Genomic DNA, 25,955 nt, shown 5'->3' with positions numbered 1-25,955 from the left:
ACGGGATGCTGACATTCAAGTACACGCCGCATCGCCCTGGGCGATCTTGGATCCTGGCACCGTCAGCGATGCAGAATGTCCCTGAAGCAATGACATCTGCTGCTCAAGACTAGGTCAGTGCCTTTCAATCTGTTCTGCCGCGAGCGGCGAGAGAATATACTATTTTGCACCCCATTGCATGTTTGCAATGAAGGAACGCCGGTCTCCCGCAGGGGAGCGGGAACGTGCGCCGTGCTTGGATCGCGACGCTCCCATCTGCCGCTCGCCTCACAGTGCCCAAAAGCAGCTACATCGAGGCAGCTGCCTGTCAGACCAAACAGCCCGTGCGGAATGACTCACCGCCTGGCAGGCCCGGCCATGGACGCGACCACCAGTTCCCCGAGATCCGCGCTACGCCGATTGGGGAAGATTTGGCCGAACGCTGGAGGACCGCCATCTCTGACCAAGGCAAACATTGAAATCGGTATCCCATGTAACAGGCGCCTGTTTTCAAATACTGTGTTACCTTTCCACTAATGGCCATTCGAGAGGAAATCCATCACAATGAACTCTTAAAATGGCCGCTGCAAACACACATCAGATGGGGGGTGCTTGCTCTCACCATGTCCCCGGCACTTGCTATGTGAGAACAGTGCTCTGAACGCCATAGGGAGCATAGGCCAACAATCCATAGGTGACTTCTATGTTGTGTCTGACAATTCGTTTCCCACCATTTTAAGATTCATTTTCCCAATCACGGACTGTCCTCTTGAACTACTATTGACAGCTTTGCACCTGCCACTGGGTGGGTCCCATTGACATCAATGATGAATGTCTCACTGGATGGGTCAAATTAATAGCATTGAACCTTCCCACTGTATTAATCAAATTAGCTGCATTGCACCCGACACTGGATGGGTCAAATTAACAGCATTGAACCTTCCCATTGGATTAATCCAATTAACAGAATTCCACCGCACACTGGATGGACCCAGTTGACAGCATTGCACCTCACACTGGATGGACCCAGTTGACAGCATTGCACCTCACACTGGATGGACCCAGTTGACAGCATTGCACCTCCCACTGGATGGGTCCAAAATGACAGCATTGCACCTCTCTCTGTATGGGCCCAATTGACATCATTGCACATGCTCACTGGATGGGTCCAATTGACAGTACTGCATCTCCCCCTAGATGGGTCCAATTGACAGCACTGCACCTCCCCCTGGATGGGTGCTATTGACAGCATTGCACCTCCCCCTGGATGGGTCCAATTGACAGCACTGCATCTCCCGCTGGATGGGTCCAATTGACAGCAATGCACCTCCCCCTGGATGGGTCCAATTGACAGCACTGCACCTCCCCCTGGATGGGTCCTATTGACAGCACTGCACCTCCCCCTGGATGGGTCCTATTGACAGCACTGCACCTCCCCCTGGATGGGTCCAATTGACAGCACTGCATCTCCCCCTGGATGGGTCCTATTGACAGCACTGCATCTCCCCCTAGATGGGTCCAATTGACAGCACTGCACCTCCCCCTGGATGGGTCCTATTGACAGCATTGCACCTCCCCCTGGATGGGTCCTATTGACAGCACTGCACCTCCCCCTGGATGGGTCCTATTGACAGCACTGCACCTCCCCCTGGATGGGTCCTATTGACAGCAATGCACCTCCCCCTGGATGGGTCCTATTGACAGCAATGCACCTCCCCCCCCCACTGGATGGGTCCTATTGACAGCAATGCACTTCCTCCGGAAGGGTACAATTGGGCTGCTGGGCCCGGTTGTGCCCCTGGCATTGGGGCAGGGGCATCATAGCCCCAACACTGGACTACACTAGAGCTCTGGCAGCAATGGCGAATACTGCTGTCAATGGGGCTGCTGTGCCCTGTTGTGCCCCTGGGATGGAAGGGCATAACTAGAGCATCACATAGACCCACCACTGGCAGCTGGAGTACACTGGAATACTGCAGTCAAATGGGCTGCGAGGGCCCTTTCCACCTCCAGAGCTGGTGGCCCCTCTGGGCGCCATTGCAGCCGCAGGAAATTCAGTAATGGGGCCCATGGCATCAAAGTCCTTTGCGATGGTGTCGGAACCGTCACTATAATGCATTCTAATACTCTGACCTAGTCAACAAGTTCATTAGAGAACGACTTACGTGAGCGCCATTGCCAATATCCTTTGCAAAAATCTTCAGAGAGAGGCTCTTTGGGTGGTCATTTTGTTTCTCCCCCATGATGCGGCTGTGGAATAAAAGGAGTCAAGGGTTATTCGTGTTTTTTTTTTTAAAACATCCCCCGATATTTCCAGTTAAGTAAGAAGTAAGCCCAGCTTGGTTCTATGTCATTTCACCTACAACATTCTCACAATATTTATTTTGGTCGCAACTATCCCTTCCTTATAATGAGGGGAACCCCCCATATTGCCACCCCCCTCGACCAAACTCCCACCCCCTTGTTTCTCTAATTATATGTATATAAAGTAGCAAAGTCCATTTGAGCCAAGTCGCATTTTCCGCAGTACGCTTGGAGTTCACCTCCAGTTGTGAGCCAGAACAGCAATGCATTGTGGGTATGCAAATTAGCCCAGGAAATTGTCTTTGTCCAAGAGGGCAGTGTTACTTTACATGTAGATTAAATCAGCCAAAGCCAGACATTGTGCAAGGCTGTCAGGACAACTACAGGCCTGGTGTCCCCCTTATTAGGGATGATGAGTGCAGTATAGTTCTGACAGGCTTGTGGGTGGAGCATTTGGCCATGTTTTCACAGGTATGCAGTTCTTTCGAGCTCAAGAGAGTGAAACTTTAGCAATTCCTTAGCTCTAGAAATGTAATAGTGCATCGTATCAAGCCCTGCAAGTGATCGCGTTACAGGATGACTGCGAGAGTTCAGATTGGCTGGTAAAAAAAATAAAAAAATAAAAAGCACTGACAAAGATTACCAGTGTCGATCCCACCCATTTTGACCTTTCAAGATATGTTTGCTGGCAGATTATGTCCAAGATAGTTTTTCTTATTTTTTGTGCTGTATGCATACCTTGACACTTTGGGTCCCAAGAACATGGCTGGAGTGAAGATGGGGGGAAAGGGTGGGAAGCTAGGGCAGGAATGTCAGTTCTCTGGGAGCGCTGTTCCAAAGGAAGGGCCCAACTGCAGAGTTATTCTCCTTTGGTCTTCATTTTCATGTTGGGCCATTTTTTGGCAGGAATTAGTGTTCAAGGGTCTGTACGCAAATAGCAGGTTCATTTTGGTAACTGGTTTCACCGCACCTAGTGTGACCTTTCAAAGTGACACCATCACGGTACCGATGCGCCTCCCACGTGAGACTCAATCCTGGCTAGGGCCATCAGTGGATCTTCCGTTAGGCCCTTAAGGATTCCTTGGGATCTTTCATGCTGCCATTTACAGTGCCTCGTGATCCGTTTAAAGCAATTTGAATTGAAAGTTAACGCATAGTCCTTGGCTAACTTGATCCTTTCGATCTAGTTTAATCTGAAGTTTTGGGTAAATCCATGAAAGCAGAGACTTCCTTCGATGCAGGATTCCCTTTAATGCATCCATGTACACGTCTATATGCCTTCCCATGGCCAGTCATGCATTGCCAGTCCATACACAGGCATGGTCATGTAGCCACAGGGCACTGAAGGCAGCCAGGTGGGCAGATGGAAATTGCAATTCACCAGACTGGCACACACCCCGCCAGGCCCAACACAGGGCAAGCTGGTGGAGTGGAGCTCTGACATGAGATCTGATTAAAGCTCTGCCAATGCCTCTCAGCTGGCGCTGAGCTGGAATGGACGTGCACTGGTCAAGTGGGCATAAGAACCATTGCTAGACACTGCACTCCTGCCCACCTTCGGTAAACGTCCCAAGCAGGTCACGTAGACTGATAGGTTTGGCATGAGCCACCACAGATACTGGGGTGGAGGTACAGCCACACAACAAATGAGACTGCAGTATGGTAAAGAGGGGTGGGGTCAGCCTCGCAGTGAGCCCCACAGATCAACATGGCAGGAGGGAGGGAGAAACAGCCGTGAGGAATTCAACCATCCCAACAGTGGGTGTGCGCTCGCCTGTTTTTAAAAAAAACATTTTTAAAAGAAATTGAATGATGGCAGATAAACCTCCAGAAAATGTGTGCGGCTAATCAGCAGAAATCGAAAAAGGATGTTTATAAATGACGTATGTTTCCAATCTGTTCGGATCCCTTATGGTGTACTAGAGGTGTGGGGCAGATTGATGGTTTGGAAACCGATATTCATCCCAGGGCCACTGGTGCCACGGACGCTAAACAGCGAACCCCAAGCCAATAACACAACCGTATCCTGGAGAGAGGTCTTTACAGAACTCCATTTAGTGTCCCGCCTCCCTGCATGACATATTCTGATCTGCTACGCAAGGAAAACATATGCATATGTATGGTGGACTCATTAAAAGCCATTTTTGACTTAGTCTCGAGATGTTGGGAGCGTAAAACACACACTTTTACTCGATTACTGAACTCTAAATAGTGAGCAGATAATTGTGCATTTTTTCGCCCGGGTATTGAAGAAGGGTGCGACCAGTGCCTTGTTAGAAACACAGCAAAAGGGACTATTGCATGAAATTGAAAGGAGTTGCCATTTGAAACTCGAACTCATGGAACATAGCAAAGAACACCATACAAGTGTTGAAATGATACACAGCAGGCGCTCCAACGAATGCCGCTGCAAGAACCGGAGGACACATTCAGCATGCAACATGGCACCCTCATGGCGGCTTCTCGTTTCAGGCTATTCTTGCTAGTCCCATCAGTTTCAATCGTCATGGCCCTTGCGCGTCTTTCCCTTCTAGAGATCACGCTTTAATCGAAGGAAGAAAACCTACCTGAGAAGGGAAGAAAGCCATTTCTCCTTCTGCTCCGGAGAACTGTAGAGATGAGAAAGATAACAAGGCATCATTGAACATGAAAAGGAAGGTATCGAGTCAACACAAGCCATGTTCCCTGCTGCTGCTGCTGCAGTGCAATGGAGTGAACGCACTTCCCCATTGTCCAGTTCCCTGCTACCAGGAGGCGGTGGAATGAGGGTGCTTCCCCATTGTCCAGTTCCCTGCTACCAGGAGGCGGTGGAATGAGGGTGCTTCCCTATTGTCAAGTTCCCTGCTACCAGGAGGCGGTGGAATGAGGGCGCTTCCCTATTGTCAAGTTCCCTGCTACCAGGTGGCAGGGGTATGAGGGTGCTTCCCTATTGTCAAGTTCCCTGCTACCACAAGTCAATGGATTGGGGGACGCATCCCTACTGTTAAGTTCCCTGCTACCAGGTGGCAGTGGATTGTGGGGGCTTCCCTATTGTGAAGTTCCCTGCTACCAGGAGGTGGTGGAATGAGGGCCCTTCCCTATTGTGAAGTTCCCTGCTACCAGGAGGCGGTGGAATGAGGGCGCTTCCCTATTGTGAAGTTCCCTGCTACCAGGAGGCGGTGGAATGAGGGCGCTTCCCTATTGTGAAGTTCTCTGCTACCAGGAGGCGGTGGAATGAGGGCGCTTCCCTATTGTGAAGTTCCCTGCTACCAGGAGGAGGTGGAATGAGGGCGCTTCCCTATTGTGAAGTTCCCTGCTACCAGGAGGCGGTGGAATGAGGGCGCTTCCCTATTGTGAAGTTCCCTGCTACCAGGAGGCGGTGGAATCAGGGCGCTTCCCTATTGTGAAGTTCCCTGCTACCAGGAGGCAGTGGAATCAGGGCGCTTCCCTATTGTGAAGTTCCCTGCCACCAGGAGGAGGTGGAATCAGGGCGCTTCCCTATTGTGAAGTTCCCTGCTACCAGGAGGCGGTGGAATGAGGGCGCTTCCCTATTGTGAAGTTCCCTGCTACCAGGAGGCGGTGGAATGAGGGCGCTTCCCTATTGTGAAGTTCCCTGCTACCAGGAGGCGGTGGAATCAGGGCGCTTCCCAATTGTGAAGTTCCCTGCCACCAGGAGGAGGTGGAATCAGGGTGCTTCCCTATTGTGAAGTTCCCTGCCACCTGGAGGCGGTGGAATGAGGGCGCTTCCCTATTGTGAAGTTCCCTGCTACCAGGAGGCGGTGGAATGAGGGCGCTTCCCTATTGTGAAGTTCCCTGCTACCAGGAGGCGGTGGAATGAGGGCGCTTCCCTATTGTGAAGTTCCCTGCTACCAGGAGGCGGTGGAATGAGGGCGCTTCCCTATTGTGAAGTTCCCTGCTACCAGGAGGCGGTGGAATGAGGGCCCTTCCCTATTGTGAAGTTCCCTGCTACGAGGTGGTGGAATGAGGGCGCTTCCCTATTGTGAAGTTCCCTGCTACCAGGAGGCGGTGGAATGAGCTCGCTTCCCTATTGTGAAGTTCCCTGCTACCAGGAGGCGGTGGAATGAGCTTGCTTCCCTATTGTGAAGTTCCCTGCTACCAGGAGGCGGTGGAATGAGGGCACTTCCCTATTGTGAAGTTCCCTGCTACTAGGAGGAGGTGGAATGAGGGTGCTTCCCCATTTCCCTATTGTGAAGTTCCCCCACAGTGCAATGGATTGGAGGGTACTTCCCTCTTATAGGGGGTTAATTTCCTCCTTGCGATGCCCGTCTTGGTCACTGCGTACACTTTCTAGAACCAAGAAGCTAGGAAAAACCTCGGGGACATGGCAACACTTGTACAACACACAACACATTGCAACCAAAAACTCTGTTAAACTGATCGAGAACTGCCGCTCTACTAACTTCTCAGCACAAACACCAGCTGCAACATGCTCCGTCACTGGACGTCATTTCCTGCTTTCTGAAAAGCATAAAAGGGTTATTTCCCCATCTTCCTTTGCTCCCCAACCCCCCCCCGCCCCTCCCGCGACCGATGCGAGAGTTGTTTTGGCAACACAGTCCGCTCTCACCTAACGGAGCAGGCCTTCTGCCTCAGCTGCAAGGCAGCCACAGGAACCAGAGGGAAAGCTTGCACACCAGAACGCCTCTGCAAGTCATGATGGAGTCCCGCGGAATGAGGAGAGAAGGTCTCTTCCGCACACACAAGGGAGCACAACTTGCTTCCTAGGCTCGCTGGTGGTGGAGGGTGCAGCTATCGCACATGTGTTCCTTACCCTGTGCCTCGTTCAGCACCTCCCCCCACCCCAGGCACAGCACAAGTGCAACACCTCCATCAGCGTACAAACAGACAACGCTTTCTGCAACGCATTTCATATGTCCCCTTTCAGATAAACATGTGCCCGATTCATGAACATTTTTTCACAGTTCAAAGTGAATTTGCACTGCTGAAAAGTGACTTTGCACTGCCACCACACACCCTGATTCATGGAACTGTGCAAAGTGTATGTTTGCAGTGCAGAGTCCGTACAAAGTCACTCCTGACTTTGCACGGGCTCTGCATTGCACAAATACACTTTGCACAGTTCCATGAATCGGGGTTTGTGTCGACAGTGCAAAGTCTCTTTTCAGCAGCGCAAAGTCACTTTGAAGACTGCAAAAAATAACAAATCGGGCCCAAAATGTCGACAGTCATCTTGTGTGAGGCTGTGAAAAGTAATGAATTCACCATAATCTAAAATTGTATAAAAAAATGTAAACACTGAGCAGCACGAGCATGAGTGAGATAGTGATGTGAAAGCAGAATTCCGAGCACACAACGTTTAGGGCGACCATAGCACCATGTTACCAGAACACAACTCTCGCATCCAAGTGTTATTTGTTTAGCCTGATTCTCCTACCCTGCTTCCCCCCTTTCTGCCCTCTCCTCCACCCCCACCCCCTCCACTTCATCTTACCTCTGCAGGAGTCTGTCCTGATAAGTTCTGGTTGCACCTTCACCGCCTAGTGGCCCATACTTGGCTTTTACTTATATGGACTTCATTGACTTGACTCTTCATTGACTAGAATCTTGTTGTTCCCATCTCATCTGGAATCCTGGTTTGCCTTTCTCTCGCAACATTATGTGTCACTACTGACTACTACAATTGTATTCTCTCTCTCTCCTCTTGCTTCTCCACTCTTCTCTTCTATGCTTATTCTCTGTTCTTTCCTCCTCTCACTTCTCCTATCTCTTTCCCTCTTTACTATCTTCTATGCACTTGCTCCACCAGAATTGTCCTTGCACTTAGTAGCAACCTTTTTTGTCTCCTCCCCATCCCCATACTTGTTTTTTCCTCCCACCCCCCTCCAGTACTATCTGAAATGTCATCAGGCCTAGTACCTTAGTCGCTTGTTTTGTTCATCCCTCCCTTTCTGCACCCCTCTCCCTCACCTTTTGTTTTTTTCTGGCTCTACCAGAAATGTTGTCAGGCCTAGTACAGTAGTCACGTGTCTGTTTCCATTTCCTTCCCACTCCCCCTCTCCCTTCGCCATCTATTAGCTCCTGAACTATCTTAAATGTCGTCAGGCCGAGTACAATAGTTATTTCACATTCTATTTGTTCAAGGCCTTGTATGAATGTCATTGTTTTTCCCTTGTTCCCTCCCTTGCCTTCAAGCGCTTTGAAACACATTGTGTATAGGCGCTATATAAATAAACTATCATATCAGAACTGTCCTGGCCCTGGGCTTGCCTTTAACACACTAATACTATGTGAGGGCTGTGGCTTTGTCAATTTCAATCGACAAATTGGATTTTGGCATCGGATATCAATGATTTGGAAAAGGGCACCTTGAAATGGAACAGTGGGGTCCCGGGGTCATCTGGTGACTAACAATGCCACACAGCCCAAAAAAATTACAAACCTAAACGTTCCCATAGAACATTTGTGTTGACCTCAAACCAATCAGAGTGAAGCAGTCTTTGACGCCCAGCCCAATGATAACGGGTGATGGCTGGGGGGGGTGGGTTTGGGGCGTGGCCAGTGGGTTCATAAGGCATGGGGCGAGGGCCTCACCTTTGGGGGAACACATCACTCCTGGGCTGGCAGTCTGCTACTGCCATCAAGCAGCACAGGCAGGCAGCAAGGGGAGATTCTGGTGAGCATTGTGTGTGCTACCTGACCAAACACACAAACACACAGACACTCGGGGTGAAAACTGGACTTTTCACCCTGACAAGTGGCTGAGGCACCTGCTGGTTCAGGCCTGAGCAAGAGGCATAAAATGGGAAGAAGTATACCGCTCAGGCAGCCCAGCCTCAGAATCTCTGGTGCCGAAGGCGCAGGGACATCCAGGGGTAGTGCCTCGTTACTCCTATAGCAAAGGGGGCAGGAAACACACTTGGCCCCCTAGAGATGTTTACACTCTTCTTCTGAAATGAGACTGCATGCATGGTATGTGCTTCAGGTAATACTGCACAGCCATTTCTTTCTTCCATTCCCGGCATCTTCAGAGACATGGGCGCTGGGGTTGAGAATCACTCCCGTTTTTATATATTTGGGACCTATTTTTTGTACAGTATTTATCAATAAAAAAAAGCGGCAATCAGGAAGAAAATCTATTTGTTTTACAGGCTAGGACTTTGCCAGTGTTTTGCATTTTCTGTTTTATTTTTAAGAGTGGAGCTGGAAGTCAAGGCAGCTGTTAAACCTACAGCTTTTAAACCAACAATATATATATATATTTTTTAATGGGGGCTTCTGAATTGTTTAGAACTTGCTGTTTTGGGGGAGAAAGAGGAGGGACATTAGAACATTTACTAGAAAACCAAGTCTCTGGTTTAAATCAAATCTGGTTTAAATCAATGGTAAATGTTTTAGATTGTGCTAAATGGATTCTGCGTACAAACTAACTAGTCATCTACCTCCGACATGTAGAAAACTAAATGCAGTCCAACCGTTTTTGATAAAACATCCAAACAGAAAAACTCGGAATACTCTACTGCGTGCTAGGTTGAACTTATTACCTACGAACAAAATCTTACACATAAGAGGACTCTTTGCAACCAATATCTGCCGCTTCTGTAATGACACTCAACAAAGCAAAACATTACATCACCTTCTTTTACTGTGTCCAGGAACAGCTAAGCATAGATCGCCGTACCTGCTACCCCATTTAGAGAAAGCTTATCTGACTGATGAAGCACTATGGTGGGACCGCTTAATAGGGGGCCTTAGACCATCATGGACAATAGCAGCCACCAAAATCCTGGATCTAATCTTCGAACATACTGCTTCAGAGTCTCGACAGAGTGGACCCACTGGATATTAGCAACGGGGGGTGACACCGCTTGTTGTGTGGTGGATTCGCCGGGCATGGGTTGAGTGCGATCTCATTTTTCCCTTAGTTCCTGCTTTTTCTCCCTTTTGCTAATAAGCAGAGTGTTGAAACTATTGATTTTTCCCTTCGTTCTGCTGCTTCTCTTGTTTTCGATACGATTTTAACTTCAACGCTACACTGCGTAACATTTTGTAAAGTTTTAAGAAACTGAAGTTTTCTTTCATCTTCTTGTAAAAATCACTTCGGTGATTATATACTCGTAATAAAAAAATAAAAAAAGATAAATGGATTTTGATGAATGCAAAGAAAAACATGTCCAAGCACATGTATAATTTTAATAATTTATTTATAGCATCCCCTTTTCAAACTCTTCATCCTGTTGCTAAGGCGACACACCATGACACGTCTGTGTTTAAAACCTTGTCTCATGGTTTGGAATATTTCTGTAGATTTATTGTGATGCTATTTTATGTTTCTCTTCCTCATTTTTCACAGTTGTATTAAAAGGATTTGGCTCGGTGTCATTTGCATCAGTTTGCCGACAGTCCATCTATATATGTGAACTAGTGCCATCCTTATAACAGGTACACTTTCAACGTAAATATTTACTCCTCTGCTCTTGACGCTGCCAAACAGGACTCTTATCTTTCCCTCATTTGAACTCAATCCTCCCAAACCAGGCGCCCCCAAAAATCCCTCTACTCAATTCGCTCACCTCCTAAATCCTCCTCCACTCTTTATGCAAATAATCTTGCTCTCTACTTTGGTTCTAAAATGTCTAGCATCCACAGTACCCTTGCTACTTACCTTCTATCCCCGCCTCCTACTCATTTTATATCTTCCATTGCCTCCACCAACGCTGATGAGATTCTTGCCTTACTCTTCATGACTAACCCTTCCTGTGCCGCCACTGAGCAACTGTCCCCACACAACGTAGCTTCCAGTGTTCTCGACATCTGCCGCCTGGAAACACCTTTCGCTGTCTAGGCGCGATACAATTGTTCAATAAATAAATCTCACTTCCCTCTTCAACCCTTGATAATGCTACTTTTCCTTCATCTCATAAGTCAGCTACTGTCATCCCTCTCCTTAACAAACCTGGTCTCAACCCTAACTGTCCCTCCATCCTTCATCCTGTCTTCTGCCACATTATTCGAAAAATCCTAGAGCAAGTAGTATTCAATTTACTCACTGAGTTTCTCGATACTGGCAACCCCCGGGACCCTCTTCAAACTGGCTTCTGACTCCTGCATTCTACTGAGACAGCTCTCCTCAATATCAGCAACTTCATCTCTCTCATACGTAATGCGAACCGTTCAATCTGTTTTTATTATTCTTGACCACCCTGACCTACTCTCTAGATTATCTCTCCTTGGCATCAGAAAAAACACCCTTGCTTGGTTTGTGTCACACCTTGCCCCTGGATACTTTCAGGTGTCCTGGAACAACCTTACCTCCCCACTCACCCCCCTTACAGTTGGAGTTCCCCAAGGGTCTGTCCTTCGTCCACTTCTCACTCTCTTATACTTCAGCTCTTGGTGCTCTGGTCTCCTCTTACGGCTACTCTGTTCAACTCTTTGCTGATGAAACTGAGATCTTCTGCTTTCTGTCCTTATCATATGAACTGTTGTCAAACATTTCAACGGTCTCTCTGCCATCAAATATTGGATTGCATCGCAATTGGTCATGCTCAACTCCACCAAGACTGAAGTTCTTTACTTCCCAGCCGAACAGATCACCTCTTTCTCTCCCTCTTCTTTTGTTCCCTCTGACTACTTTTATTACTCTGCTTCCTCTTGTAACCTTGGTGTAACTTTGACCCATCTCAAAGCTTCTCGCTCTTCATCTACAAATCTGCCACTGCAACCAGACTTAACCTTCTCAATATTGGAAATATCTGCCATCTGCTTCCTTTCAATACTGCTAAACATCTAGTCTCAACCTTAATCCATTCTAGGTCAGACTACTGTGCCAGGCTCCTCTATGGCCTTCCCAACTATGCTTTTTTCATCTCTGGACAAAGTCCTCAACTTCTCAGTCTGAACACTTTTCTATGTTCCTCGCTTTGCCTCTACTTCCTCTGCCCGTTGTCATATTGGCTTGCTATCTATGAAACAAAGGGCTGGCTGGCTACCTGTGAAACAAAGGGCTAAGTATAAGTGTCTTATCTTCAAAGCTGTCCATGGTAAGGCCCCACCTTACCTAGCTGCCTCTCTCACTCCCTACTCGCCCCTTGCTCATAAGGCTAATCAGCGCACCTCATTGCCCCTACTCAAGCCCCCTGCGCTCCCTCTCGCGTCAGCTCTCTCCCATACTCTGGAAGGCACTTCCTCTCCCTCTGCTTACTACTCTAACCATACCACTATTTAAATCAAACCCCAAAGCCCGCCTCCTTTCTGAAGAACCTGTTTCCCTAGCACTCTACATTACTCAATCACCCTGACTCTCTTTCCGTACCCTAACAGACAACCCTGCAGCACTTTCTCGTCACCCCTGCATCCTCAATTCAGCAATTTCTCCATCAAGCCGTTCCTATGTTCTTCTATCTTTTCCTCATCCCTGGTTTCTGTTTCCATCTTTCCCTGCAGCATCTGGTCTTCAAGTCACATTCTCTCTCCCCATTGTCAAAGATCCATGTCCTGCGCTCTAATCAATGTTACATTTTGTATGCGTATTTGTGCCAAAAATGCATTGCTTTCCAGTGATTTCTATAAATAAATTAATGCATACATTTTTTATAACACACAATTGGCTTGTAAGCCATGCACATGACCTGTACTGTTGCTAATGTAGTGACTTTGCAGGTGGATCCCTGATACTGCTAAATTATTCGTTATTTGCAGTTGCGTAGCAGTCCCAGAAGCAGAAAGCAGTACAGTAAATTAGGGGACTGTTGTCGAGATATTATATGTTGAGATGAACCTACAAATCCTTTATATTTTTTCCTTCTGTAAAATGTGCTCGGAATTGCACCTTTTTGACCTGGGTTGGGGTCGAGCAGGGTTTCTTGCTCATATTCCCAGGGGAGAGGGGGAGTTTGCTCCCATAATGAAAATAAAAAGTAGGTAATCAGAAGTGCTGCTATACCAGTAGACAGTATAGGCCAGGTACCCCAGCCCCATCTGTGGGGAGGTTGTGGAGTTTTACAACAATCCTCTGCAGTACTTTCCAGGCCAACATGACTGTTCAGTCCCGTTCTGGGCCTCAGAGCTCCGTGAACAACATCACTTTTATGTCACATTGCGCTTGTGCCAAGCATGATTAAAGATGTTTCCCAAATTATCATTGGCTGAAGCGTTGCTGTGCATCCAATTGGCTGCTGTGCGACCAAAGTTGAAATGCATAGTGATCGGTTTGAGTGCCATGATAGCTCAAAAGATAGATCCGTGTGTATAGCACCTGTTGCAAAGATCGGTGTACATATGCCAGATAGTAGTACAACATTTCTGCAAAGCTGACTCAGATGTTTCTCGCTCTGTGATAATCGCGAGTGTGAATGCATATATTTCGGTGCTACTAACAGCTACTTTGCTGCAAAACAAAAAAATGTGGAAAGATAGCAGTGGCTACAGCATCAGCATGGTGCAGGCCTAGAACACTGTTCCCCAAAACAAGGTTTGTAAAACCAGTCAGACACCCCCAATGAAGAGCATAAAGTGTTAATCGGATAAAAGTGATTAGGAAGCCACATTGTAGACAAATTGAGGCTCATATCCTCGATGTGCCACCTACAAATACAGTGATAATGGACCCATCATCTAAAGTACTGTGCTGTTTTCTGGGAAAAGGTTGGCCGTTTTAGAAGTTATTGGTATTGTTAACCCCTCCATGTAGGGTATTTGAGTGGAAAGGGTTCTAGGGAGAAGAGACATGACCAAATATCACAGGCCCCAGGCAAGTTTATTTTATGGTGTTCTTATTTAACACAAAAGTTGGCTTCTTTTGTACACTTTCTCAAATATTCTTCAGGACATTCTGAATCTAATGCGTGTGCATTGGGTGCATTTCCGGTTTTAAAATACAGTAGTAAATCCCTGATGAGATTTTAGTTTTCTGGAAATCGTATTATTCCCTCAATGATGGGGAAAATGAAATGAAGATGGAATTATGCTCCCTTTCAATAACATGCGACTGCGGTTGTATTTTTAAATATTGGAGTGTTGGGTTATTATGTGATTTGTTAAATTTCCAAGTCAGGTTTACAAAACAAGTTCTTTTGTTAGTTCAAGAAGGTCAAACATTCAAAATGCATTGCACTTTGTTGCACAAAACTAGTAATCAGTTTGGTGAAGTGTGTAATTACACTTTGACACCTACTGTGCTCAAATCCCAGTTTCACCTCGTAGTCAAAGTGTGTGATCTAGGCAAATTCATTTAAACCCAACCTGTCAAAATTTCCAGCCCCTAGCTTTTCCAAATCGTCAACCCCTAAGAGACATGGAGTTTATGGGGTGAAGCATTCACAAACTCCTTGCCCATCGTTAAACTGGCTATAAAGTTGGCTCATATGTAATGATGGGGATCATGGATATATTCCACAACACAAAGTATTGTGTTACTTCGCTCACTAATGGCAGCACCACTTGAAAAACAAGACCCACTTCCATCTCAGTCTATGCATGCATTATCTTGGTACCTCCTAATCTGGTATCCACCATCTAAGCTATGGTATGACTCCTTGCTTCCAATTTGACATTCTGTGAGGCTGGCAATCTTCTACGTCTGCATGTGGGGTATTGTGTATCTTTCGTGTATGGCTACTGATCTGTGTCCTACCTCTATACTGCAGCCTGTCACCATTGTTCAAAAGTGTCTTGCACTGAAGCTAGAACACAAGTACCCTCACTGTGGACTACTAATGTTGTCTGACAAATGCCACTTGCTTCTTATTCTATTTTCAGAAAGGTGGGGTAAAGGTAAGGGGACTTGAAAGGGGTGCCCGTGATTATTTTGATTACTGGCGGGGGCAGCATAAGTTATGGGTTTTGATTGCGAAGAAGGAAGCGACCAAAGATTCTGTATAGCTTTGTTTTTGGTTTTGGGGGGCCGAAAGCATCTGTGCCATGGGGCCCCAAAATTAGTGGTTGAACTAGGAGGAAGCGGTTGGGAGAGGTGCTCTGCTACTTTTCTTTTAAAACCGTTCCAGAATTATTGCATTTTAAAATAAAAGTGTAGTACGAAGATGAAACTTGCCCTTCAGTGCACTGTATCAGGGGTCCTGCAGCCAGAGGTACGACCTTCATTTAAACAGCAAGCACGCTTGCTGTTCTTGTTTTTCAGTGGCCTGCTTGGGACGAAGCCCATTCCCCAAGCCCCATCATAGCCCTTCCCCCGCAGTAATCAGAATTATTATTTTGCATTTAAGCAACTTAATGTGAAAATACTGCAGGCAAAGCTTTACGTGGAGTTAATGTGTAAGTTGGGGGGGTGGCTTTAATCTTTAACGTGACCATTACGAGGTGCCAATGGTGGGCAATTAGAAAGGGGAGCGTGCCTAAAGCTGCCTGCTGTGGGGCCAATGAATAAAAAAACCAGGGGTTGTTTTAAATGCATTTTCTTTCACAGCATTTCTTTCATCCCTTACACACGGCTAGGGGTGGAATGCAGGGAAGGTAGGACCCAGTTATGGGGTTTGTATTGCACGTGGCAAGGAGGTTTATGGGGTGCTGGGTAGGCCTAGCAGATAACATAGTTCCACTATTTCTTTTCGTACACTTCGACCACTGCCCAAAACCCATTAGGAGGGCCCTCGGCATGGCTTGTTCTGCCGTCCACAAATGGCACCCGAATCCTCCAGCGGTGTGACGTCAGGATGAGGCATGAGACACCGAGCGGGGCCGAGCTGCACAGCCCTGCCAATGTTCCCGCTGCGGGTACATACACTTCGTAATCTGCTGGGCCTTCTTCATCACGTTGCTAAGCAGATGTCACCAGTAATCAGCTGCGCACGCTGACAGCACAGTAATAGTTTCAGACCCGTCCCTGCGGCAGGGAAACGCGGACTCATCTCGCTGCAGCGAGGCGATTTCTGCCCGGGTAATCTATGCTTGACCTTAGGAAGCACAAGCAATTTGGGATTTTTATATTCACCGCACCTTCCGCAGTAATGACTTCAGAACAGTGCTGAAAGGCACACTCCAATGAGCTCTTCCACTGACGGATGCATTTCTATTTATGTATTTAACAAACGTCAGAGTACCTTACATACAAGACAGCCCATGCACGTGCGCAGCAAGAAGAACGCACGCATGCATACAATGCAAACCAAAGAGCACACGCCAAGCAGCCAAAGAACACAATGGGCCTCATCACAAGCTTGGGAGTATTTCCCGAGGAAATGACGCTAAACTGGTTTATCATTTGCACCACTCGATCTGGTGGTAATACGGGCAGATTAGGAGCTATTGTCTTAATCCCCATTCAAGTAGTCAACAGGAGCATTTCTTTAACTCTGCCTGCAGTAAATCCTCCATTTTTCAGCAAAGTGCTGGAATTTTTCCCTCCAAACTTAGATTATGGAGGTGCGGTTAAGTGGGTGTAAATCTATTGCCATCACATTATTGCAACGCTGGAGTCATAAGGAAGCCCGATAGGTTTCATTTTTCCCTTCTCAGCTAACCTTCTGATCACAAACATGCATAGCATACATCAAGTCCCCAGCCATTATTGTACATGACAGCTACACTTATGTAGGTGTCCATAAGCCATGTACCGGGGCGGCAGAGGTTTACAAAATGGTCTCTGGTGGAACGGTCCAGCAATTGTGAGGGTCAATGGGACTTCGGTCTTCAGTCTCATCAAATAATGCACAGGAGCCAGAGGGGCACTAAAGGAATTAGCAAGTAAAGGGTTCTGTGTTTTCTTAATGTTCAGGTAATGTATGCAAATGGGGGTTACAGATCAACCAATGAGGGATCAAGAGACAGCACAATTATTAAAAAGTTTCTGCCAACTCAAGAAGGCCTTCCTCCATCTTCTTGCGGTGGGGCAAACCCACAGTGTCTGAGAGGGGCTGGGGCTGTAACCCTAATGAACAGATGTGAAGATGAGAACGCCCCTCAGCCTGCAGTGGTGGACTTAAAATCCCCAATGTGACTGCTCTACCCAGATCAGCGTTTTTGGATCACTGATTTGCTCAGGAGACTGGCGCGTGACAGGAAACGCCACTCGGAAGCCTCCTTATTACCGTGGTACAGCTTATCTGAAGCGGGCGGCAGGTACCCCCAATGGGGATTGTAACCATTTAATCGCCACTTTTTGCCACTTGTCTGGGCCCGACTCTAATGGCTCTATGGGGAAGGACACGGGCAGCCAATGATAAAGTGATACATTAAAGCAGACGCACAATACTTAAGTGTCCACTCTTGACGTTCTGAGAGAACGCGACGTCTGGACATGGTGAGGCACTATTGGATAGTTGTCCGGCCGACTGCCATTCAGTAAAAATAAATCAAGTTCTTCTTCGCTGAACATCAGATCAATATGTTACTGCTCATGTAAACATAATTCAATTATGCACCCCGTATTGCTATTGAAACAGATTTGGTCTGGGCAGAGGGTGAATGAGGACGGCAGAGTAGTTGGGCTGGGTGGGAGGGACGGGGTGAGTGAGGATAGTGGAGTAGTTGACTTGGGCAGGTGATGCACGAGGATGGTGGAGTAGTTGACTTGGGTAGAGGGTGAATGAGCACGTGGAGTAGTTGACTTGGGCAGAGGGTGAATGAGCACGGTGGAGTAGTTGACTGGGGCAGAGGGTGCATGAGCACGGTGGAGTAGTTGACTTGGGCAGAGGGTGAATGAGCATGGTGGAGTAGTGGACTTTGGTAGGGGGGGGTTAATGAGGATGGTGGAGTAATTGGCCTGGGCAGAGGGTGAATGAGGACTGTCGAGTAGTTGACTTGGGCAGGGGCTGAATGAGGATGGTGGTGCAATTGGCCTTAGTGTAGGATGAATGAGGACGGTTCAATAGTTGGTCTGGGTGAAGGATAGCGGGGGTGAACCAGGACAGTGGATTAGTTGGCCTGGGCAGAGGGTGAATGAGGACTGTCGAGTAGTTGACTTGGGCAGGGGGTGAATGAGGACTGTCGAGTAGTTGACTTGGGCAGGGGGGTGAATGAGGATGGTGGTGCAATTTTCCTCAGTGCAGGGTGAATGAGGGCGGTTCAATAGTTGGCCTGGGTGAGGGATTGCGGGGGTGAACCAGGACAGTGGATTAGTTGGCCTGGGTTCAGGGTGAATGAGGAAGGGGGAGTAGTGCATTTGGGCAGGAGGCGGGGTGAAGGAGAATGCTGGAGTAGTTGTACTGCTCTATAGAGACTCATGAACAGTTCAACTAGAAACCATTGAAAACGTCGATGAACAAGTACATTAAGTAATAACCACTTCCAATTCTTGGCAGTAATTTAATGAGCCTAGGCAAGAACGCATGGGTTTAAAGTGGAATCTTTAAACTGTTCCATGATGTCTTTGAAAGATATAACGAAGCAAAACGCCCTGGGCAGCTTTAAAATCTGGGAATAGGACACAAACTTATATCATACTCCAAAACGTTGTAGCAAGTTTAGCGTGAGCATGTCCTTGAGCCCGTCCATCCACGACGCAAGACTCAAATTCATCTCTAGGCGATCCCCCCTTTACATTGAAGTTCAGCAATTCTAATCTTTTCCTACCAGAAACACAGAAGCCAGGGGTCTGAAACATTTGGCTCTCAAGATATTTTGGACTACAACTTCCATCAGCCCTACCCAAGATGGTCAATGGCAAGACATCATGGGAGTTCTAGTCCAACACATCTGGTGTGCCACAGGTTGCAGAACCCTGGTTCTAGACAGTTTAGAAATACAGCCACCTAACGAGAGGGAGGACATTGAAGTGATGATATTCAAATTGCACACAATGGAGGTGTTGGTACCTTTTAATAAACTAACCATTTCTAGATAGTCCAATAAAAGGCAACGAAAACCTGCATTTTGTGTGATTTTATTTGCAGTACTTGCTATCCAAGTGAGACAGCTAGAGCGCATTCACAAGAAAATCACTCTAGGACTGATTACATGAAAGGAATGTGGCCCTTATCAGATACCGTAAATGCAAATGGACATTTTTTTAAAGTCGATAAACTGGAAGGAAATGGATAAAGATGTTAGAAACATCAATCACCATTTGGGTGACCAATGCCAAATTGGGAGGGATATAGAAAAACTATCCCCATCACATATTAGGGGGAGGATAGCTCATGTGCACGCCCTTGCTTTGGGAACAGGACTAGGTCTTGCATCATGGGTTCGACACCTTGGTTGGTTTGGGTGAGTCCTTCAGCCCACGTGCCCCAAGACCTGGCCAATACATTTAGTGCCACATTGTGGACAATGATGGTAATGAGTATCATTGTTCACTAAGCTCTCTGAAACTGCATTCTGAATTATAACGGCACTATATAAAGCACCCACATTATTATTTCTTCTTCTTATTATTATTATATCTTGCCTCTTCTGTCCCAGAAAGTGAAGATGGATGAAATGTGTGCATGTATAATGGAGGACTTCAGGAGTTAGTGGGTACAGTATTCAACATAATACGAACACAACCAACAACCAACAACCGTCAAAGCTGAATGGAAGATAATAATGTACACATATACTCATATAAATCTACTTCGCCTCGACATGGATATGGATCCATAAACTAAAATTCTCTTTCCAGTACCCCCGTAAAATGTATAATCTTACAGTCTGCTTGGTCAAAGGTCAAGTTCACGGAAAAACACGTGTAATGATCAGTAGCTCCTGTTTAGTCAATTTCAGATGAGGGTCCAGAATTTGCTTTCTGATAAAGTACCCTTTTGCGACTCACTGAATTGATTCCATGTCAATAAAGGTGTTTCCAAAATGTCTCCCGATTTGGTGACTTTAATATATCACTCTTGAGGGCGTGCTGCTGTTTGCCAGTGTAAGGGTGCGAGAGGAGGCATTTCCTGGGGCCTGCTGGCAGTCGCTTAGAGAAGCTTGCATTCCAGACCCCAGGCACAGATTCCCTCCATTTCTTTTTTATGCTATTTTACCACAATGTTTCCCTTTCTGCGGCATTCAGTGCTGCTCGTGCAGGCAGTAACCCCCTCTTTCAAAAGACAATATGAACCAACAGCGACCCATACCTGAAAGTAGCAACGCAGTTTGTGGTCGGCCAGCCAACAACGAAGGACCGCTCGGGGTGTGTACTGCCCTCGCAGACCTCCTCCATGCAGGACGCTGTCCACATCTCGCAGAGCCGCACCTGCTGCTTGAATTTGAAGTGCGTAGGAGACCTAGGTGCAGAGATACAAGGAATCAAACAGTGTTTGGGCGGCAGTACACAGCAACCACCTTGTAAGGACGCGCTCAATATACGCGCTTGCTCGAGCAGCAGAGTCTCATGAGGAGTCTGTCATATTAGCAATTCAGGTTTTCCCAACTGGACTGAAAACAATTTCTCATTCCTTAACTCTCTAGTCCAGGGATCTGCAACATTTGGCTCTCCAGGTGTTCTAGCCTACAACTCCCATCAGCTGCAGCCGTCAGTCAAGGTGAGCAATCATGGGAGTCAAAGTCCAAAACATTATGAGAGGCACATATTGCAGACCCTGGCCTCTCTTTTATTCTTCCATTTCTTTTTTTTTGTTTCCAGGGAGATTTTGGAATTTTGGAATGGGAGAAGGGAAGCACTAGACCGGACACATTTTCAATTATGGCAGAGAGCTACCTCGCAAACTATAAGTAAACAAGGGGCATGTGCACCTCTCATGCCAAACACCCCCCTAACCCCTATCCCTTTATGTCTGCTTACATCAGCTCATTATGCACTTCATCAGGACTCCTTGTTTGCCGGCTACGATTATGTGTCACTAGGATTTCGCTGCGCTTGATGCTTTTTTATAGGCACTGCTCTCGTTCTTGGCGCTATACACTCCGAGTGCAGCACTGTTTCGTCCCAGGTGCAAGCAAACGATTCTATGAGCTTAATAATGGGGGCTCCATAAAAGGTGGCTTTGGTTGCATTGTAGAAACCTGGATTTGAACCAAGGCTCTTCCAACATCACTGATGCATCGCAACATCTTAAGACAAGGGCGGGTGCAAGTAATTATGCCACTCCGGACAAAGTGACACTTTGCCACCCCTCTCCAACCAATGGGTTTACTATCAATGAATATATCGGGCATTGGGGTGCCCTGCACTGGCTGAAGCACTGATCAACATGGTCACTGGGACACACTATTGGGTGCAAGTGTATCGATTCTTTCAGATCTTCAATGTCCTTTTTGGCGATACAAAATGTACAGGGGGTAACGGTGGGTGCAGGACTGGGGGCACCTCGCTTAAAACATTGGCCGTCATTAAAAATAAACTCTGGGGGAAGCAAGGACGCAGGGCTTGGTGACTGTAGAACTGTGAGCCCTTTCACAATAACCCATTTTGTTTGTGAGTATTTGAAGTATCGCGTTCTGATATTTTTTATATAACCCTCTTTTCATTTACCATTCAACAGGAGCAGAAAGTGCCCGCAGAATGTTGATTCCGGTATGATCTCGTGCTTACTGTAGCAACAAAAAGGCAACATTTTCCCACGGATAAAGCGGGAATGAACGGAATGTCCAAGCTCTGTGTCCACACTCTACTTCTTGTCTTAAAAGAGCAAGTGCTTCTCGAACGCCACCCACGTCGCGGAATCACTGATGGGCTTTAAAAGGAGGGCAGAGGCAACTGGACTAGAACAAACAGACTTAGAAATATAGGCCCGGCTTCCCCCGTCATCATAGAAAACAAATAAGCTTCTGTGATATCATTGCGCAAGAGCTGTGACCAATGCAGCAAACAAGTGATCAATGGCCTTAGGCGATGCCATGGGTTTACATTATTCATACTTGCCAACATGACCCATTCCAATTTGTAGGTGCTTATGCAAACCTGGGTTTTTTCTTTGCATTCTGGGATTGTAAAATAGCACTGCCCTCTTAGACAAAGACAATTTCCTGGAGAAAAGATTTGCATTTGGGCCAATTTGCATACCCACAATGCCTGGATGTTGTGCTCAAAACTGGAGGTGAACGTCCAGTGATGGCTACTACGGGCGCTGTGGAGTGTGTGACTTGACTCAAATGGATTTTCCTACTTCATATTTCAGGTGAAAGGTTTTTTTTCTCAACCCTTTTTAAACCCAACATAACTTTCTTAGTATATAAATATTCAATGAAACAACTTTGTTAAAGGGATGATATGGTTACAAGTAAAACCGAAAAACCCAGCTAAGCAACCATAACTCGCACCACCCGCGACACTGCTAATACTAACAACCAGAACATCAAAGATGACAGCACAAACATAATTGATCACAGGAAGTCCAGCTCAAGTATAAGAGGAGCAGGAAGGTTGTTCCAAAGACATGCACTGGCCAAAGACAGAGAGATGCCTCCCGCTCTCTGTTTCAAAAAGCGTTTGTCAGAGTATTTAGTTACAGCAGTGGAGAACTCCAGCAGGGTAGTGCTTGGGGAAACAAAGTTGGACATATTGTAGTCCTTGCAATTAGCAGGAGCCAATGTACACATTTTAGGGCTGCAGCGAGACGATCCCTGGGCTTGAGGCCAAGGAGAAGTCTTGCAGCCCTATTCTAGATTAGCCGAAGGGGACATAGACTACAAAGCGGGAGGTTAAAAAAGAGGCTGTTGCAGTAGTCCAGCCTACACAGGACTTGGGCTCTACAGACGTTGAGCTTCTGGGGGAAGGTGAGGGACGGGACAATGCCTGTAAGGAGGTCAAATTGAAAACATGGGCTTTCTTTACAAGCTCCAAAATGTAAGGAGTAAAGGAGAGAGAGGACTTAAAGATAACCCCAAGGTTTTTGTCCTCACATGCTGGTGAGGGTAGAGGGCCGAAAGACAGCGGCCAGAGGGTAGTAGAAAAACAGGGGACAGGAGTCACAGTAGAAAGATTTCAGTCTTACTGACATTGAGACATAGATTGTTAGCCGCATATAATGCCTTGATGGTGGTCAGTGTCATGATCTCTGCTTCCAAAAGGTCAGGGTTTTCCCAACTCCCTTGGAAGCAGATCCATAACCCAGGTTCCGAGGGCCAACCAGTCCCAATTGGGACCTTTTGGACCCAGTCCTGGCGCCAGTGGCACCAGGCTCATAAATATGCCCAGTCCCAGCGCTGGAAGCGCCGGGCTCATAATGCTTGGGTGGACTTACCTGCAGCAGACCATGCTGCTTACTTGCCTGCCAGTTGAGCCTCTGATCCTCTTCTGTTTGGAACTACTTTTCCTGTTGGGTGGGGCAGGAGCCATTCCCTAGGTTCAGAACACTGGAACTCTTCTGGAAAGCAGGAACTCTTTTCTTACCTAGGCGTGGCTGTGGAAGGAGACACCTAAGCACTACAGGAGGCTATTTAAACCACACCCGATGGATGAATCTTGCTTTGCGTTATTCTGCATCCTCTGCAGTAGAACGCTCATCGTGTCTTCTGCATTTGATCCTGGGCCTAAGGAAAAAGGCTTACCATCCTGAATCCAGTCTTCAGCAACATCTATAAAGACAAGAAAGAACAGGTTAGCATTACGGTCTTCAGTGACAGCGCTTCACTTACCTGGTCCATCGGCTGTCATCAACGCCTCGCGCTGCATTCCGGCATCTGAAAGACAAAGGCTTACCTACTCTTCGTGCGCTCCGGAGGTCTTCGCACTGCATTCCGGCATCTGAAAGACAAAAGCTCACCAACTCTTCGCACGCTCCGGAGGCCTTCGGCGCTGCATCCCGCATCTGAAAGACAAAACAAGGTGCGTTTAAAGACATTGGGGAACTTTAATACTCACGTGCCATTACTCCTTTCCACATCTAACCCAGTGGGTATTCCGGCACCCTGCAGCCGCTCCGAACTTGTACCTGCAAAATAAAAAGACAGTTAGAGCGCATCGTGAAGCAGGCAACAAGCGCTTACTTACGTGCTTCCAGGCGCTTCTATTCATCACACGGGCTCCATCTTCAACTCACTTCAGCCCGTCATCCGCCATCGCCGGAACCCTGCAAAACAAGAGACATCATTACTAAAGACTTTAAAGACATTAGAATTACTCGAAACTTACCGTTCGTGCAGTAAACGACGGACAGCAGTCCACTGAAGTCAAGAGGCCTGCTCCCCTTATCCAGTGAAGAAACTGGTTACAGCACCCTGCCCCGAGGCAGATGGAGAGCACGGCGTTCACTTACCTAAGGTGAGAGCGTTGACCTTTGGGGTTCTACAGGAGAAGAGAAAGGGAAGAAGAGAGAGACATTCAATAACCCAGTTCATGAATCCCATATTTTCTATCTGCAGACATCTTACCCTTCGAGTCAGACATGCAGTGCACAGAGGTCCAGCCCAAAGAGCCAGCCGTGTGTTACACATCACCTTTGAAGATACGGCATACGCCCAGTCAAGACCGGCGCCTCTACGGGAATCAGGTGAGCGTTACAGAATGCAAAGCCTACTGCAAAACTCCCGTCCAGGCGCTATGGAAACCTCGGATACCGACCAGCTAGCCCAGTTACTTGGGGAACTAAGGGCAGAAGTGCATGCAGCCCGTCAGGAAACGAACGCTCTAAGAAGGGAACTGATTATTTCCAAGGAGCGAACAGATGATCTCGCTAGACAATTGCTACAGTCACAAGCCGGACAGACCCCGTTACCCGCATCTGGGGGAAATCTTCCTTCTACATCCTCTATGAATCCAGTGCAGATCAACCTACCTGGGAATGTACCTCTGGCTCCGCCCGAACGATTTTCTGGTGACCCAAAGGGGTTTGCATTATTTATCAATCAGTGCCGGTTGCATTTCTTATGCCGGCCAGCAGCCTTTCCAACTGATCAAGCTAAAGTAGCTTTCGTGCTTTCGTACCTTAGTGGCAATGCGGCAGACTGGTCGATCCCTCTAGTAAATCAAGATGATCCCGTCCTCCATGATTTTCAAGCTTTTCAGCTCAGTATGGAAAAACTGTTCGCAAGACATTCACAGGGGCAGGCCTTGGACAATGAGCTCCTTTCATTGCGACAGGGTAATCAAGACCTTTTGGCTTATATTGCGTCTTTCAACAGACTGATAGTGGAAACTCAATGGCCTGAGGACAAAAGGATTACGCTGTTTTATAGAGGTCTACGTGGAGAGCTCAAAGATGTGTTAGCCCAAGTAGTGAATCCCCCACAAGATTGTTCAGACTATATAGACTTAGTCGTTCAAATAGATCACAGACTGCAGAACAGGAAGGCCGATCGTTCCAAGTTTGATGCTCGAGTATTTTCCAAACCACCAACTCCTACCAAAGGAGTAGACTCCGGGGAACCCATGCAAATAGGGGGCCTGAAAGGACCACTAACACAAAAGGAGCGGGAAAGGAGAAAACAGCTGCAATTATGCCTCTATTGCGGAAACTCGGGGCACTTTCTTCGAGACTGTCCGGTGAAACATGCCAAGAAGGCATTAGGAGCTGCAGTTACCAAAGTTACAAACTCTGAGCAGGGAAACGACCTCGCCCGACAAGAATAGAGGTCCTCTTGCCGAGCGTGAAAACCAGTTCCGTGACCTCGCATTTCGTGATACCTATGGTCCTCATTAGCCCTGAACATCCGGATCGATTACATGCGATTGAAGCTTATGTCGACAGCGGTGCCATCGGCAATTATGTGGATCATGAAATGGTTTTGAGGATGAATCTAACTCTTTGTCCCAAGGCTGTAAAGGACGTCATTACTACGGTGGATGGTACTGAGATAGCCTCCGGACCAGTAACGCATACCACCCAAGAAGTGACGCTAGTAAGTCAAGATGGACACCATGAGAAGATCGTGTTCGA

The 25,955-nt window shown here is 47.2% G+C and overlaps 1 protein-coding gene across 1 annotated transcript in view; it reads right to left on the bottom strand.

Annotated features, from left to right (window-relative positions):
- ARHGAP20 (Rho GTPase activating protein 20) overlaps positions 1 to 25,955 on the bottom strand; it is a 281,646-nt gene that overhangs the window by 104,971 nt on the left and 150,720 nt on the right. The window contains exons 4-6 of the mRNA XM_069639712.1: positions 20,253 to 20,402; positions 4,851 to 4,892; positions 2,145 to 2,229 (exon numbers count right to left, since the gene is read on the bottom strand). Coding sequence (XP_069495813.1) covers positions 2,145 to 2,229; positions 4,851 to 4,892; positions 20,253 to 20,402 — 277 coding nt within the window. The remainder of the gene's footprint in view (positions 1 to 2,144; positions 2,230 to 4,850; positions 4,893 to 20,252; positions 20,403 to 25,955) is intronic.

This window comes from Ambystoma mexicanum, chromosome 7q (assembly GCF_040938575.1).
Source record: "Ambystoma mexicanum isolate Mex_15411 chromosome 7q, UKY_AmexF1_1, whole genome shotgun sequence".
Lineage (NCBI taxonomy): Eukaryota > Metazoa > Chordata > Amphibia > Caudata > Ambystomatidae > Ambystoma > Ambystoma mexicanum.
Note: the sequence above shows the minus strand (reverse complement) of the source record. Positions and strands in the feature narration are given on the sequence as shown.